General features: G+C 40.9%; 1 protein-coding gene across 2 annotated transcripts in view; it reads left to right on the top strand.

Annotated features, from left to right (window-relative positions):
* Piezo2 (piezo-type mechanosensitive ion channel component 2) overlaps positions 1-16,955 on the top strand; it is a 427,547-nt gene that overhangs the window by 195,752 nt on the left and 214,840 nt on the right. For both annotated transcript variants that reach the window (XM_013035844.1, XM_013035843.1), the window contains exon 4: positions 7,773-7,815. In XM_013035844.1, coding sequence (XP_012891298.1) covers positions 7,773-7,815 — 43 coding nt within the window. The remainder of the gene's footprint in view (positions 1-7,772; positions 7,816-16,955) is intronic.

Below are 16,955 nucleotides of genomic sequence, written 5' to 3'. Positions count from 1 at the left end.
AACCATATTTCAATATATCCAGTCCTATATTCTGAGCAGATCAAGATGACTGCTTGCGTGATGAGTCCGGGAATATAAGACACTCAAATCACTAATGAGATTTAGTTCTATTAAGCAGTGCAAGTCATATTCTCATCTCTACTGCACTTGGCTGAGTGGCTGAATAATGTTCTGTTTTAAACAGTACTAGGATACTTGGCCCCAAACTATTGACTTCTCCTGACCAAATAAATTTACATTTCTTACTAATATGAAGAGGGATCTATTTCTTAATTAAAACTTCATATTCCAAGTTTATTAGTACTGTATAACAAAATCATTTTCTTATTTTATTTTTACAATAATCTATTATGAAAGAGGGCTTCAAAATATGAAACATGTCACTTGAGGATAGAGACAGGAAGGGGAAGATGGGTGAGAACAAAGGAAGGGGTGACATTGACCAAGAGGAATTGTATTCATAACCTGACTTAGGAAATTGTAATCCCTTTGTATAGCTACATCATCATCATCATCATTATCATCATCGAAAAAGAAGAGGAAGAAGAGGAAAAGAAAGAGGAGGAGGAGGAGAAAGAGGGTTTCAGGCAAGGGCTGAAAGTCAATAGACTTTTTATCCAGTTAGCCAACAAAAAGCCAGAATTGGAGATGTGGCTCAAATGGTAGAGCAACAGAGAAGTCCCTTCTTAATTTTTTAGCTCACTTATTAATGGGGTAGTTGTTTCTTGCAGACTTGGTTTTGGGGAGCTTAATGTTTTATCTCTAAGTATATTTTTTATATGAGGCCCTTGTCTGTTGTATATTTAGTAAAGATCTTCTCCCAATCGGTGGGCTTTCTATTTATCTTGCTAGCTATGTCATTTTGCCATGGAGAAGCTCTGCAGTTTAATGTGATCCCATTTATCCAGCTTTTATTTGATCTTTATTTAGGAAATTTCAACCTGTGTGTAGAAACCCTAGTGTTTCTCCTATCCCTTCCAGTAATATTTTCAGGGTATCTGCTCTTACCTCGGGGTCTTTGATCCATTTGAAGTTGATTCTGGTGCAGGGTGATATATAAGGAGATAGGTATAGATATAGATATTAGATCTAACTTCAGTTTTCTACCAAGTATGGCCAATTCTGCCAGCACCATTTGTTGAAGAGGCTGTCTTTCTTCCATCTAATGATTTTGGCTCCCTTATCAAATATTAGGTGGCCATGGGAGTGTGGAATCATGTCTGGGTCTCCAATGCTATTCTGTTTGTTCTTAGGCCTGTTCATGTTCCAGGACAAAACGATTTTTTTTTTTTGTCGGTTGTGGGGCTTGAACTCTGGGCCTGGGCGCTACCCTTAGCTCTTCAGCTCAAGGCTAGTGCTCTACCACTTGAGCCACAGCAACACTTCCAGCTTTTTCTGCTTATGTGGTGCTGAGGAATCGAGCCCAGGCCTCATGCATGCAAGGCAAGCACTCTACCATTGAACCACCTTCCCAGCCCCCAAAGCAATTTCTTATAACTACAGCTTTATAATACAGTTTGAAGTTTGGTATTGATATTATTCCAGTAATATTCTTCCTGCTAAGGATTGTTTTTGCTATTTGGGCTCTTCTATTTCATTAAAGAATGTTGTTAGACCCTGCTTTCACTGTATTTGATGTCGGTATAATTTGTAGAGGGGAAGGGGAAAAACAAGTCGTTTAAATAAGGATACAGGTGGACCCATTGCAACAAACAATGAGAAGTACAAGTTGTCATGTCGAAAATGAACTTTACAACTTTGGTGGGGGGGGAGGATTGGGTGCGGGGGGGGCAGGGGGAGGCTGGGAAGGGATGGGAAGGGGAAACAAAGGAGGAGGCTACAATGCTTGATAAGAAATGTACTCACTATCTTGCCCATGTAATTGTAATCCCTCTGTACAGTATTTTCAAAATAAAAAAAAAGAATGTTGTTAGAATATTGCTGGGTATTGTATTGAATTTGTAGATAGCTTTTGGCAGTATTGTAATTTCTATGATGTTAATCCTCCCAATCCAGGAGCATGGGAGGTCTTCTACTTTCTTAAATCTGCTTTAATTTCCTTTTTCAGGTTTTAAAAAGTTTTCATCATAGAGGTCCTTCACACCTTTGGTTAATTCCTAGGTATTGTATTATTTTTTTTTTTTGGAGGCTATTACAAAAGGAGTTGCTTTCCTCACTTTTCTCATTTTTGGCATACAGAAAATCTATTGATTTTGGGGGTTAATTTTATTTGTTTTTTTTTGGGGGGGGTCCAGTTGTGGGGCCTGTACTCTGGGCCTGGGCGCTGTCCCTCAGCTCTTCAGCTCAAGGCTAGCACTCTACCACTTGAGCCACAGCGCCATTTCTGGCTTTTTTTTCTTCTTATGTGGTGCTGAGGAATTGAACCCAGGGCCTCAGGCATGCAAGGCAAGCGCTCTACCACTGAGCCATCTTCCCAGCCCTTGGGTTAATTTTATACCTTGCTACTTTGTCACATTTCAGATCAGCTCAAGTAACTTGGGAGAGAAATCTATGGGGTTCTTTAAATACAGGATCATGTCATCTGCAAAGAGGGAGTGTTTTTCTTTCCCTATTTCAATCCCCTTGTCTCTTGCCTTAGAGGAAATAAGAATGGCAATAGACACATGAAGAAATGCTTAACATCTCTGGCCATTAAGGAAATGCAGATCAAAAACTACATTTAGCTTCTACCTCACCTGAGTTAGAATGGCTATTATTCAAGAAAACAAATAATAACAGATGCTGGCAGGAATGTGGCCCAAAGAGAATACTACTACACTGTTGGTGGGAATGTAAACTGGTTCAACCACTCTGGAAAGCCATATGGATTTCCTCAAAGGACTAAACATAGAGCTCCCCTAGGACCTAGTAACCCCACTCCTGGGCATTTATCCAAATGATTACAAACAAGGCCACACTAAAGCCACCAGTAGAACTATGTTCATTGCAGTAGTATTCACCATAGCTAAGATATGGAAGCAACCCAGATGCCCCTCAGTAGATGAATGGAGATATATATATATATATATATATCACATTATCTTGAGATATGGAAATATATATATATATATATATAGTAATTCTATGCTTCCATCAAAAAGAATGACATCACCCCATTCATAAGGAAATGGAAAGACTTGGAAATCATCATATTTAGTGAAGTAAGCCAGACCCAAAGAAACATAGGCTCCATGGTTTCCCTATTTGTAGTTAGTATATGTGTAAGATAGTTAGAGCAGAAATTCACAATAGCCCAATAGCTATGCACATAGGACCACATAAAATGATGTTAATTTAAATTATCTCTATGATATGGAAAGAAGAGGTTTTTGTTGTGGTTGTTTTCTCTCTCTCTCTCTCTCTCTCTCTCTGTCTCTCTGTGTGTGTGTGTGTGTGTGTGTGTGTGTGTGTGTGCATTGTTTGCAATTATTTCTTTTGTCTTTCATCTTTTTCTCCTCTGGTTTATTGGTTTCTGTCTCTGATTTTTGTATCCTTTGTGATGTATATAAGCTTATCTGATTTGGGGAAGGGAAGAGGAATCACAGAAAGGGTGGACAAAGGGTGAGCCAATGCAACAGGGATACTAACTAGATACTATGTTGGAAATAAGCTTTTGGAGAACAATGGAACTATAGAACATTTATAAGGTGTTTTGTTGCTCACTCAAGGCATGAGAAGTCAAGAACAGCAGTGAACCCTCTCACCACCACACTTTGCCACCACTGGAACCTTAATCTTGACTGTACTAGATCTTCTGGCTCTCCTCCAGCAGTCTGTTGTCTCTCCTACTTCCTAGCCTGGGCCAGGCAGTGTCCAGCAGTCCCAGAAGACAGTGTAGCCACTACCTAAAAGCTTGTGAGTTCTTTAAAACTGTCTTAACTACTAAGTCTCCAGGGACCACATAATGTCTTTGAACAATCCCTATATTTTTTGGGGGGAGGGTACTAGGTTTTGAACTCAGAGCCTTAAGCTTGCTGGGTTGGTGCTCTACCACTTGGGTTGTGCCTCCAGCCTGTTCTCACAGGTTGTTTTTGAGATAGGGTCTCACTTGCCAGTGTGGGCATGTGAGTGTGCTTTAACTCAACTGCTTTTAGGGTTTCAGGTGTTGCTGGGATCATGAGTGCCCATCACCACAACCAGCTTCCTTCTGTGGAGATGAGTTCCCAGAATTTTATGGGCCAGGCTAGACTATAACCACAAACCCCGCCATTCTCAGCCTCGCACATAGCTTGGGTCCACTATGGGTTGAAGAAGAGCATCTTTTCTGCCCAGGCTGTCCTTGAACCTGAATCCTCTCCTTCTCCATTTCCTGAAATGAGGATTATAGGCATGAACCACTGGTCCCTGGTTTGAGATAGGAGTCTTAATGTTTTTTCAGGACATTCATTACTAGGCAACAAGAGAAATCCCTAGGCTAGTTAGTTGAAATCCTGGTCTTTCCCTCTTACTCAGTAAACCACATTGGGACTCAGGTGGATCCAAGTAATATCATCCAAGAATATGAGCTTGAATCTGTTGCAAATTTATGTATAGTTCATATCCAAAGTGTAATCCTTAATTATTTAATACAAAGATTTAAACACTACTATGATCAGAGACACAATCTAGAGGTAAAATGACATCTCCACACTTTCTGTGAACTAGTTCTGTGTCCCTGAGGATTCTAGCTGTGTTTCCCTGGGTACTAGCCCTGACTCCCTGGGGACTACTTCTTTCTCCCCAGAGACAAATGTCCTTTGGGGTCACATAAAGATAAACCATTTGAGGCAGAGTTTGTAAGAAACTCAAATACCATCCCCACTCACTTTGACTGTAGGAAGAGCAGCAGAAGATATTGTTAGTAGCTTGAGGTGAATGAAGTATTGCTGCATCCTGTGACAGTACTTTCTGAGAAAGTACTTTCTCAAAAAAACAGTATGGATTGGTAACTGGTTTACTACTCTGCTGTGGCTGTCAACCAGCATATCACACATGAAGAATTAAGGGAAGCATGGGTAAATATTCAAAGTACTTTGCCACTGATTGAGTCTCAAAAATGAAAAAATAATTCAAGTTACCCAAACTTTGACACATGTAAAAGTATTTTTATTAAAATGATATTTGAGGGAAGGGTGGCACTGATCAAAAAGAAATGTACTCAGTATCTGATTGTACATCACCTCCACAATGATTTTTAATGATATTTGATATAAATTAGCACATTTCTTTTTTTTTGGGGGGGGAGGAGGTCTGGTCATGGGGCCTGAATTCTGGGCCTGGGCGCTGTCCCTCAGCTCTTCACCTCAAGGCTAGCGCTCTACCACTTGAGCTACAGTGCCACTTCCAGCTTTTTTTTTCTGCTTATGTGGTGCTGAGGAATCGAACCCAGGGCCTCATGCATGCAAGGCAAGCACTCTACCACTGAGCCACCTTCCCAGCCCAAATTAGCACATTTCTATATCAAGTTATTATATGCCTGTCAAGTAAGGAAGAATTATTACATGGAAATTTGTAGACTTGAAATAGCAGTTTTGCATTCTCCTAACTAAAAACTGTTAGCTTAAAAGTTTTTTGTTTTGGTGTTTTTGTTGGTGCTGGTCTTGGGGCTTGAACTCGGGGCCTGAGCACTATCTCTGAATTTCTTTTGCTCAAGGCTAGCACTCTACCACTTGAGCTACAGCTCCATTTCAGCTTTTTTTTTTTATAATTTTGTAGAGATAAGAACCTCACAGACTTTCCTGCCCAGGCAGGCTCTGAACTATGACCCTTAGATCCCAGCCTCCAGAGTAGCTAGGATTTATAGGCCTGAGCCCCTGGTGCCTCGCCTTCATGTTCTTTTTTAAAAAGTGAAATATTAAACTCATGATAGACGTGATGTAGGAGATTCACAATGTCACCTGGCTAGCAGCCAACTGAGATAAGACTTGAATGTTACAGTGCAAAACTCACTCTCCTCTCCCCTTCCTTTTCCTCCTTCTTCCTTCCTTTCCCACCCCTCCCCTCCCCTTCCCTCTTCTTCTTTTTTCTTTCTTTCCAATACTGGAGTTTGAACTGAGTGTCATGAACTTGCTAGATAGATGTTGTATCTCTTGAGGCATGCTCCTAGCTCTTTTTTTTGTCAGTCATGGGGCTTGAACTCTGTGTCTGGGCACTGTCCCTGAGCTCTTCAGCTCAAGACCAGCACTCTACCACTTGAGCCACAGCACCCCTTTAGTTTTCTGGTGGTTAATTGGAGATAAGAGCCTCATGGCCTTTCCTGCCCAGGCTGGCTTTGAATCACGATCCTCAGATCTCAGCCTCCTAAGTAGCTAGGATTACAGGCATGAGCCACTGGCTGAGTTTTACTTCCTGACCTGGCACCTGAGCTACAATCTACCTATTTTATGCTTCTATTATATTTGGAAAAACAGGTTTATGCCACTGAGCCCAGCGATAGATTGAGATGGGGTTTCAAGTATTTGCCCCACCCAGCTTTTTTTAAATTGTTTCTAGCAAAAGAGTTTTATTCATATTCTTCTAAGATGGATATATTTAGAAATTCAGAAGGGTGATTGTTTCAAAACTTTGTGGTTTGATGGAATCCCGTTTGTATACTTCTGCTCTGTCCATATGCAGAATCTGAAAGGCTTATCTCCTGGAAGTGGAGAATACAACTGTTGATCAGTCTAGGAGGTCTTGGGTTCTTTCTACACCAAAGAAAGAATTATGAAGTAGGAAAAGTGGGTAATGCTTAATTGAAAGTAAAAGGCCAGCCAGGTGCCAGTTGCTCATGCCTGTAATCCTAACTGCTCAGAAGGCTGAGATCTGAGGATCGTGGTTCAAAGCTAGCCGGGCAGGAAAATCTGTGAAACTCTTATCTCCAATAAAACCACAGAAAACCAGAAGTGGCACTGTACTTAAGTGGTAGAGCACTAGGCTTGAGCTGAAGAGTTGAGGGACAGCACCCAGATCCAGAGTTCAAGCCCCACGACCGACAAGAAAAGAAAAAAAAAAAAAAGAAAGTAAGTAAAAAGCCAAGGATGTGCAGACAGCCTTTTAATTATAATAGTTGGTTTGGTATAAGCCCCAACCAGGACTTCTGACTGGAGGGAGAAGAAGAGTACAGAATTCTCACTAAAAAGAGCCAGAGGAGACCCAGTAAGCTCATGGAGTTCTTCTCTATAGCTCTTGGGGCAAGTCTCAGCTGTTCTGGAATCTGGCTAGGCCATTGTTCTCCTCATCCCAAAGGGAGAAGCACCTCTCCCCTGCATGGGTCTGTTCTATGGCCAGCAGGGACCTTGTCTTCAGAAAGAGGAAGCGGTGTTATCTCCACCTGGTCATGGTCTGGTATCTCCCTATCTGCCAAATCTTTCACCTTTTGTCTCACCATAATCTTCAGATGCTAAAGAAGGAAATGGATGGTGTGGCCAAGTGTGTGGCTACTAGATACAAAGTTCAATAAGAAATACTTTGCCGCTGATTTGCATAGTAAGATGATGATAATTAACAATAATTTATTGTATGTCCCCAAATAACAAGAAGCAATGACTTTGAATGTCCCACAAAGAAATTATCTATGTTTAGGTGATGCTTATGCTCTTTACCCTCATCTCACCATTCACAGGGCAAATGTGCACTGCCAATTACAAAATAAAATAAAATGACCAAAACACAAGGGCCACCTGCAGGCTGCAGAGGGGAAAATCAAATCATTTCATGGGAATGGAATGTCAAGCCCCCTGAGAAGCAACAGGACTGGCTTACAGGCTTGTCTGAGACCTGAAATGCACTGACCACTTCTCCTTCCCTTACAGGCTCCACATGGGAGAAGACATTTCGGCAGATTGGCTTTGAAAGGTAAGCTGGAGTTAGCACATCCCACTTTATTCTAAGTGGTTTTTCCATGATAGATCAACATGAAATCATAGTTTGGGGTGAAAAACCTCAATTCTGAGGGTCTCAAACAGACTGGGCTGGGTTGCCCATCCCTGTGCCTACACACAAATTAAAGAGACTGGTGAACATTAGAGAAAGAAAATTTAGTGGAATATAGCCATGTTGGGAAGACAGGGAGGCTCAGTGACCCTGGGATTGTCTTCAGGATATTTGCATAAATTTTAGGGGAGTGTGTGTGTGTGTGTGTGTTAGTATTAAGGTTTATACTCAAGGTCTTGCCTAGCTTTTTGCTCAAGGTTGGCACTCTATCACTTGAACCACAGCTCCATTTCCTCCTTTTTTGCTGCTTAATTAGAGATAGGAATTGCACAGACTTTTCTGCCTGGATTGGCTTCTGAACCTTGATCATCAGATCTCAGCCTCCAGAGTAGCTAGGAATACAGGTAAGTTTTAGGTTTAAGTAAAGGAAGATGGGGGAAGGAGCCAGGTATATGTGATCAGATGGTCTTGGTCAAAAAGTGTGCTCCAGTTTAATGGTTGATGTTTATCCTGGGTTATAGGATGGTGTCTGGTCACAATAAGAAGGCAGTTTTCTGCTGTTCCCAAGGTAACTTGGGAAGAGCACTAAGAGAAGAAAAGGTTAAAATTACCCTGAGTGACAGGATGGTTTTCTTAGGCCAGTGTCCTAAGTGCTTTAAAGGGTCTGTTTGGCCTTAAGTGAGTCCTCCTTCTTCCTTTTATCTTTCTGAGCCTCAGGATCTTTGTGAAAAACCTGGCCTGGACTCAGAGGGGATATAGAGAGTAAATGAAGCAGTGTGTGTAAACACTTCTGGCACTGTGATCCTGACAAAGTGGCTATAGAGAATTTCTGGAAATGGAGCTGACTCTCCCCAATTTTTACCATCCTGTATGACCTGATCAGTGTGTGATTTTTGTCTAGAGAAATTTGTACAGATATTGACCTGTACCCCAATTATTTAAATCAGTAGTAGGAAAAATTGGGACCTTATCACTATTAGCTGCCAGCAGCTCTACATCAGCATTTTCCTCCAAGAAAAGAAGATGGATCCATTGCAAGCATTAGGAATGTGGGTCAGGCTCATCAGAGCCTGAAGAGCCCATAGCTGAGACACAGTGACAGCAAAGCGGAGGGCTCTGTCCTGAAGCCTTTAGCATTCTTTGCACAACTGCCAATGTAGGTATTGCCCTAACAGACAAAAATATTTTAATTTTATTTTGTCTAAATGTATATTTTACTTGTTCTTTTCTATTTTTTTTCTGGTGTTCAGACTAGTTCTTTGTACTACTTGGACAATTTGTTTTTCAGTGTATTGAGCAAGCCTCAATACACAGAATATATAGAGAGTATGTAATGTATAGAGAGAGTATATAAAAATAGTAATAATTGTTATGGGGAAAAGAGTCCATCACTCAGAGACAGCCTCACGTAAAAAGATGACTTTATTGGGGAAGTGGATAGCTGAACGGCCAGGGACACAGCACAGACTTTGGAACTGAAACTGCAACCTTGAATGGCCCACAAGCTAGGGTTTTTAAAGAAAAAAATCCATGAGGTCAAGCCTGGTCACATGCAGGTGATCAACGGGAATGTAACACACATGTAAAAATTGTATATTTATGTCAGTCGGTCTCATAGTAACTGTTTAAACTAACCTATCATCTTGGTTTGAATTGGCTCTCGAATTTGGGGTCCTCACACAAAGCAGGCAGATATTCTTACTCATAAGGGCTGTACATTCCAGAAATATAATGTCATATGCCCCTGCACCTTTGAAGCTGGGGGTTGTTACAAAGACAGCTGCAGGAGATTTATTACAGTGATAGCTACAGGAGGATATACAATGTGCCAAGGCAGGTGCCATTCTAATTAGGCAGGGTATGAGAGAGTGTGAAATGTTTTAAGGTCTCCCTTTATGGCCTCCCTTTGTTTTTAGTAAAGGGTCAATTTCTTGGCTTAGTTTTTCTCACACAGTCTGGGACCTTAACAGTCTAGGAGACCCTTCCCCCCTACAAGAATAAGCAGGATGCTAGTGGCTCACACCTGTAATCCTAGCTATTCAGAAGGCTGAGATCTGAGGATTGTGGTTTGAAACCAGCTTGGGAAGAAATGTTTATGAGATTCTTATCTCTAACCTGCAAAAAGCCAAAAGTAGAAGTCTGGCTCAAATGGTAGAACACCAGCCTTGAGCAAAAAAGCTAAAGGATAGCTCCCAGGCCCTGAGTTCATGACCCAGTATGGGCAAAAGAAAGTAATTAAATTAAGAAATAAGAAAACCATTAAAATGGCACCCTTTCTCCAGTAGCAATAGAGAACACCCTTCTGCAGCCCTACTCTACTCCTTCCCTCCATCTGTTGATGGATTCCAAGATTCCCTTATTTCTCTGCACACATTTTCAGACTTCTTGGCACCATCATTGGTCATTATAGATTTGGCAAGGGGAGGGCATACAATGCTGCTGTGACTTCTCAATTTTGTTGTTGGACAGAGAGCTTCATAGGCAGCCTATCGTCCTTGTTGTTTGGAAGATGAGGATGAGGGAATCACAGTTCAGGGCTAATCAGGGCATTATATTCATGAGACTCCATCTCACCCAATGGCTGGGCACCAGGGCAAACACCTGTCATCCCCAGCAATGTGAGAATACACAAGTATTAGGATTACAGCCAAGGGCAGCTCAGGCATAAAAAAGATCCTACCTTGAAAACAACCAAAGGCAAAATGAGCTAGAGGCATAGCTCAGTGGTAGAGCTTCTGCCTAACAAGCCCTATGCCCTGAGTTCTATCCCTGGGACTTGAGAGTAATCCTAAGAGCACTGGCCCTTTTAATGCTGTGTCCTCTTTGAAGTCTGCTAATCTACTAGATTATGTTAAAATGATCATACTTGAAGGGAAAGAAGTAATGTTGTCACCTGAAGCTTCAAAGCTTTCTCCAAGAATAAGAAAGCAAGCACAGATGGTTTGTACTTTATATTGGATAACCCAAAGGAAGACCTGGGGACCATCCCACTGGCCCTCCGTGGGTAATGTTTGCTGAGATGGGGGGCAACCCACTGGCCCTCTTTGGGTAATGTTTGCTGGGATGTGATGGGCTGTCCCAGGGGAGAGGCATTCAGCCATTTGAATTTCAGAAACATACATACATATACATATATATTCAGAGATAATATTATACACATTATATACATTGTCACCCTTTCTGTGATTGAAACAGTTATTTCAGACTACTAAATCACTGTCTTACAAACAATTGTATCTCCTTTCTTATTTTATTTTAGGACTCCCTACGTTTAGAGATGTGTTGAACCCTGGAAAGGAAGTACATATCTTATGTGTCACCTCCAACATAATATTACAATATTGCTATCAACACAACAAAATAGTCTCAATGGTTTTCTATTTTTGTTATTTCCTGAACTTCAAAAGGTTGTACAAGTAGGTTACAATTTAACATGTCCACCTAAGTGTTCTGTGCTATCTGATCAAAGTCACCCCTCCCATCACTCTATCCTGTCTGTTTCATGCCCCCAGATGCATTTCACATTTTTCACATTCTTAATAACGTATGTGTATTGAATTTTCTGGCTGTTTGTCCATCTTTCCATTTTGCCTTCTTCTGATTTCTATTTATACCCCCTTTTAACAATCTCATTTCATCTTCCTGATACTTACTTTGTTAAATTGTCTGTTAGTGTCCGAAAGGTTTACTCAGACTTCATTTAACTTTTTGTTCTAAAAGAAACAACAACAAGACCCAGTGCTTAACATATTGGGGCTTCAAGAAGAAAAGCTGATGGTTCTGTGAAGATTTTCTAAGTTTACAATCATAGTAGACTAACACTTATAATTCTAGCTACTCAAGAGGCTGAGACCTGGAGGATGATGGTTGGAAGCCAGCCTGGGTAGAGGCAATTTATGAAACTTCAACTTCAACTAACCAACAAACAGCCTGATTGGAGGCATGGATCAAATGGTAGAGTATAGTCGTGAGCAATAAGCCAGCAAGAGAACAAGGTCTTGTTCAAGCCCTGGTACCAGAAGAGAGCGGAAGAGAGAGTCAGAGACAGAGAGAGACTGAGAACACAGGACCCTGAATGCAACCCACCTCTGAATCCACATTTGCTTCAGCGTGTGGCACTGTGGTCTCCATGGGATAAACAAACTTGGATAATTGCACACTGGGTCTTAAGTGCTCCCACCTGAAAATGGCATTTGTCATTGCAGCTCATGGTTCACAGGTGGCACTCTGCTGTGTTTCCTGAAGGGGCTAAAAGCAAAAAGCTAGAAAGTTCTAGTAATAGCTATGACAATAATGTCTGAGCAAGGTATGGACATGTTTGCTCTTTCCATAGCTGGACTTTTCATCTGAGAAAAGTCCTGCAATGAGTAATAAAATTTGAGCATAGCAACCTTCCCGCAGAGGGGAAGGCTCTGCTTTCTCGGAGTTCTTACTCGCACCTATTTAAAAATAATTGTCTTTTCTTGATCACTTGACCATTTTTACTTAAAAGTTAAAGACATTTTCAAGGGTATGTAATCAATACAGTGCTTCAGATTACATTAGTATTAACATTATTGGTGTTATTGGATGTGCAGTGGGGATTTGTGGAATGACTTATCTTGATCCTCCAAAGAACAAAGTAGAATATAAGCCACTCTAAAAATAGACCACCATAATGAAAGACATGTGCTCCTAGGACTCTTTCCAATGTAGACATAACTCATAAGGCTCAGTGTGGTCTTTAGGGGGGACTCCAGCTTCATGTAGCACTGTCTTGTCCAGGTCTGCTGTCTGCTGTGACTCAGAGTTTATGGTTTAGGCATTACCGCTGCGTGAAATCTTTTCTGAGGGCTTATATTTAGGTCTATGGACCTCGTGTGACAATTTTTCATCCTTCTGTCATAGTGTTGAATGTATTGTGTGGAGATGCTTTTCTTGTGTGTACTCATTAATTAGAAGTCCCTGAGCAGCTAAGAAGCCCACCATGCAGCCTAATCAGAGAGCTGTAGAATAAATTCATGGATTCCATAGAGATGCCCATGGGCATTTGGTTGGAGAGTGCTTAGGGAAGAGTGGGTCCTGCAAAGAGCAACTGGGAATGGACCCCACCTTTTTCCACCACTACCTTATAGCAATCTGGTGGGCAGTCAAGCTACCTACAGATAGAGCAGGCTTACTCCTGAGAACAGAGGAAGGAATATGTGACTTTATTATGTGTCAGTGCACAACATTATCTTTTGTTGCTGACATGCCTGTCACAGAAAGGGTATTTCCAACTCTCCCTTCTCAAGCTTCTTGGTTAATGATCTGGGCCTATCACTGGTTGCTCCTTGTGAAATGACCCTGTTGTAAAATCTCCAAGGCAGAAGTCATGCCTGCTTTGTTGGTGGAGCTTCTGTGAGACAAATTAAATGATTAGTCCTCAAGAACAGGAAGTTGGGCCTATTTGTGGCAGCACCATGCTGGCAGGACTATATGATACCCAGATTTTACTCTGCACTGTATTTGGGTAGGTTCCAATGTCTCCTAGTTCTCCATTTGTTGGACATTTGTTTCCCTAGCCATCCATATTGGGAGGTGATAGCATTTTAAGAGGTGGGCTTAACATGACCAAAAGGGGTGTGTGTGTGTGTGTGTGTGTGTGAGAGAGAGAGAGAGAGACAGACAGACAGACAGACAGACAGACAGACAGAGAGATAGACCATAGGAAAAGATAGCAAAAGTGTCCAGACTCATTCTTTTATAATAAACAAAACCAAAAACAAAAGTAAATAAACAAAACTCCTGATTAAGAGCACTAATCATCCACTCCTGTAAGACACAGCTCCTTTTCAAGATCTTCAAAGAAGCAGTCTGGAGCCAGCACTTTCCATATTGAATTGAAATTCCTGTGTACAAGTACTTAAAGATAATTTATAAATATATTTTAAAAAACTACTGTGGCATAGTCAAATATTCTACTGAGTGCTAATATTGTTTTCTGTAAGCAAATATCCAGCAAGCCATTTCTTGGAGCTCTTAGTTAATTGGATTTTACAGGTGAAAAATGTGTTCAGACAAAAGACACAGGTGTGAAAGGCAGAAAAAAAACCTGTCCCTGTTTCCCATTCCACATGGGACTGCAGACTTTTCCCAAAGGATCACATTGATGTCCCAGTCATCCTTGTGGCTGACATTACAGATCAAATACAATAGCATCAGCCATTTGTGAGTACATGCTACCTACAAGTGCCCTGTGGCACCATGAAGGAAAACTGACTTGCTGTGACAAAGACCAACACAATAGTTCTATCTTTAGTCTACAAAGAGCACTTAAAGCACACATCTGTAACTTAAAGTTCTGACACTGATTCTATCTCAACCCACTTTCATGAGAAAGACACTTCATCAGAAGAGAGCAATCTGGGGTCTCATTTATTCTTTTTCTTTACTTTTAAATTAGCATACTGTTTTAAAGCCAAGGGGATTTCATTGTGATATTCCCATGCAAGCACATTCATTCATTCTTGCCACAAGTGCCTTATTAAGCTCTTAGAATTCCTACTATGTCAGAAGCAAGTTAGATACTCCAACTAACTTCTACACATCTGTGATACAGATGTATAAAGCTGTAACAAGTTACCTCCATGTCCATTAAGGATTTCTATGCAGCTGATTACATTTGCTGTTTTCTTTGGCCTGTCTAAACATATCTTTGAAGCACAGATCAAAAGCCATTGAATTAGTGTGTCTTTATTTTATGAACATATGTGTATACATATATAAAGATACTTGTATATCTATGAATAGGTAACAAAAAATAGATCAATTACATTTTTTTCAAGCTATAGAAAGCTTTGACTTGCTAGATCTTTTGCTTCCAACTTGGAAAATAATCAGCAAAGTCTAATATAAAATTTTGTTTTTCTGAATTTCAGAAGGTTATATGGGGTTATAATTTTAATGTGTCTACCTAAGTGTCTAGTGCCTTCTATTCAGTCACCTTTTTCATCATTCTTCACCATCTGATCGCCATCCTCCCCTCAGACTCATTTCACATTTCCTGCTTCCTTGATTGCATACATACATTGAGTATGCTAGCTGTGTTTGTCCCCTGTTCCCTTCACTCATTGACTCATCATTTGTTCAAACACTAACACCATTTAATGTGCACTTGGTGACAAAATCTATTTTTCTTCTGGAGAAAATAGAGTCCTTAACTAACATCCTTTCTTTCTTTCAAAATATGGCTGAAAGAAAATATCTCCAGACTTACAATCCCTGTCTTAGTTAAATAGGCTCATTATGACTAATACAAATAACCTGTGAGTTGATCTGAGCTACAGAGAACACTGTGGTCTGGAACTTAAAAGCTGGAGTCCCAAGAGGCTTTGTTGGCACCTTGTTGGGCATAGAAGGGATCAGCATGATGTCTTAGGCTTCATTAATGGCTTGTACAGTTAAGCTGTACAGCATATTCCATGAAGAATTCAAGTCTGCGTGTGGACAGCATGATGAATAAGAGGCAGGATCTCAGGCTGTTTGCAGTGGAGGTAGAACTTGGCATCTGAGTCAGGAACTGAGATGTTTGGGGAATTGTGTTAATTACCAACTACCCAGAAGCCCAAGGTTTGTGTTTCTTACTTGATCTGCTTCCTACTTAGAAGTCTGAAATTAGCTTTGTCTTAGATTTGAAATGCCCCTATCCTATCTCAGCCAGTGGTATACCTTAATTAATGACAAAGATATTATTGTTCACCTGAAGTAACAGCTTCTACTTAGAAGATTTCATGGGAACTGGGTTTCCCATCAGGATCCTGGGAAATATATCATTCTAGATGAACAGGTAGAAACCAGCTCTTACTGGCTCTTCTTTTCCTAATCTATTTCTCTCCGTCTGTCTCTCTTTCTTTTATATATATATATATACACACACACACACACACACACACTCCTAAATTTCTTCATCCTAAATTTGCACAAACTATTTGGAGCAGCAAATAATGTCAGCATTGTACAGATTAAGCACTTTCTTGTGTGTGTGTGTGTGTGTGTGTGTGTGTGTGTGTGTGTGTGTGTGACAGCACTGGGGCTTGATTTCAGGGTCTGACTGCTGTCCCTTAACTTGTTTACTCAAGGCTAGCATTCTACCACTTGAGGCACCACTCCACTTGTGGATATTTGCTTGTTATTGGAGATGAACCATGGCCTCTCCTGCCTGGGCTGACTTTGAAGTGAGATCCATAGATCTCAGCCTCTTGAGTAGCTAAGCATGAGCCACTGGCAGCCAGCAATTAAACCCTTTTAATAGCCTCATAGCTGTACATCACAGATGATGTGTAAATGGAGACCCAAAGAGGCTCAGTACCTTCTTCACCAATACATGTGTGGAGTTAGATCTATTTGGCTGTGAAGCCTGTAGTTTCCCATCTGCTGTTCCCTTCTACATCAGGTATGAAATACTGACAGAGCACTGCCCAAACACCATGCTTCGCTCTCCCCATTACCTCTCCTCTCTTTGCCTCAGTTGGTTGCCTCCTCACTTAGTGGGATTCAGGGAAGCTTTGGCCAGGTACAACCCCCCAACCTTCAAAGGCTAGTGTTAACATTTTCTCTCATGTTATCCTTTGGGCATTGTTTTTACATCAGTCCCAGACCACACCAATTTGCATCTTAGGGAGAAACTGCCCTCTGTCCTCCTCCTGTGCACCTCCCACTGTCCTTCCTTAAGCCTAGGCCACACATTACTTTTTCCTGGGAATGTCACATAACCTTTCCCTTGATTTTCCTGCAGTTCTTTTTCATCCCATAAACTATTTTAACTAAACATTTGTAATTCAAACTTTCACATGCCTACTCAATTAATATAATGTCTTTAAAATTTTAGACTTTCTGAACACCCATCTTTCCAGTGAGATTGGCTCTCATTACCTCTTTCTGCTTATGTCTTAAGTTTCCTAATGGCTGGAATCTGAACTCACACACCCCTTCAATCTCAGAACACAGGTCTTCATGTCTCATTGCCAGCATCTTGAGTTTTTCTTCTGTTTGTCTTTGTTTTATTTATTTTGTTTTGCTGTGTGTATGTTCCATTACTGGGA

Source organism: Dipodomys ordii, unplaced genomic scaffold, assembly GCF_000151885.1.
Source record: "Dipodomys ordii isolate 6190 unplaced genomic scaffold, Dord_2.0 Scaffold226, whole genome shotgun sequence".
Classification (NCBI taxonomy): Eukaryota; Metazoa; Chordata; class Mammalia; order Rodentia; family Heteromyidae; genus Dipodomys; species Dipodomys ordii.
Note: the sequence above shows the minus strand (reverse complement) of the source record. Positions and strands in the feature narration are given on the sequence as shown.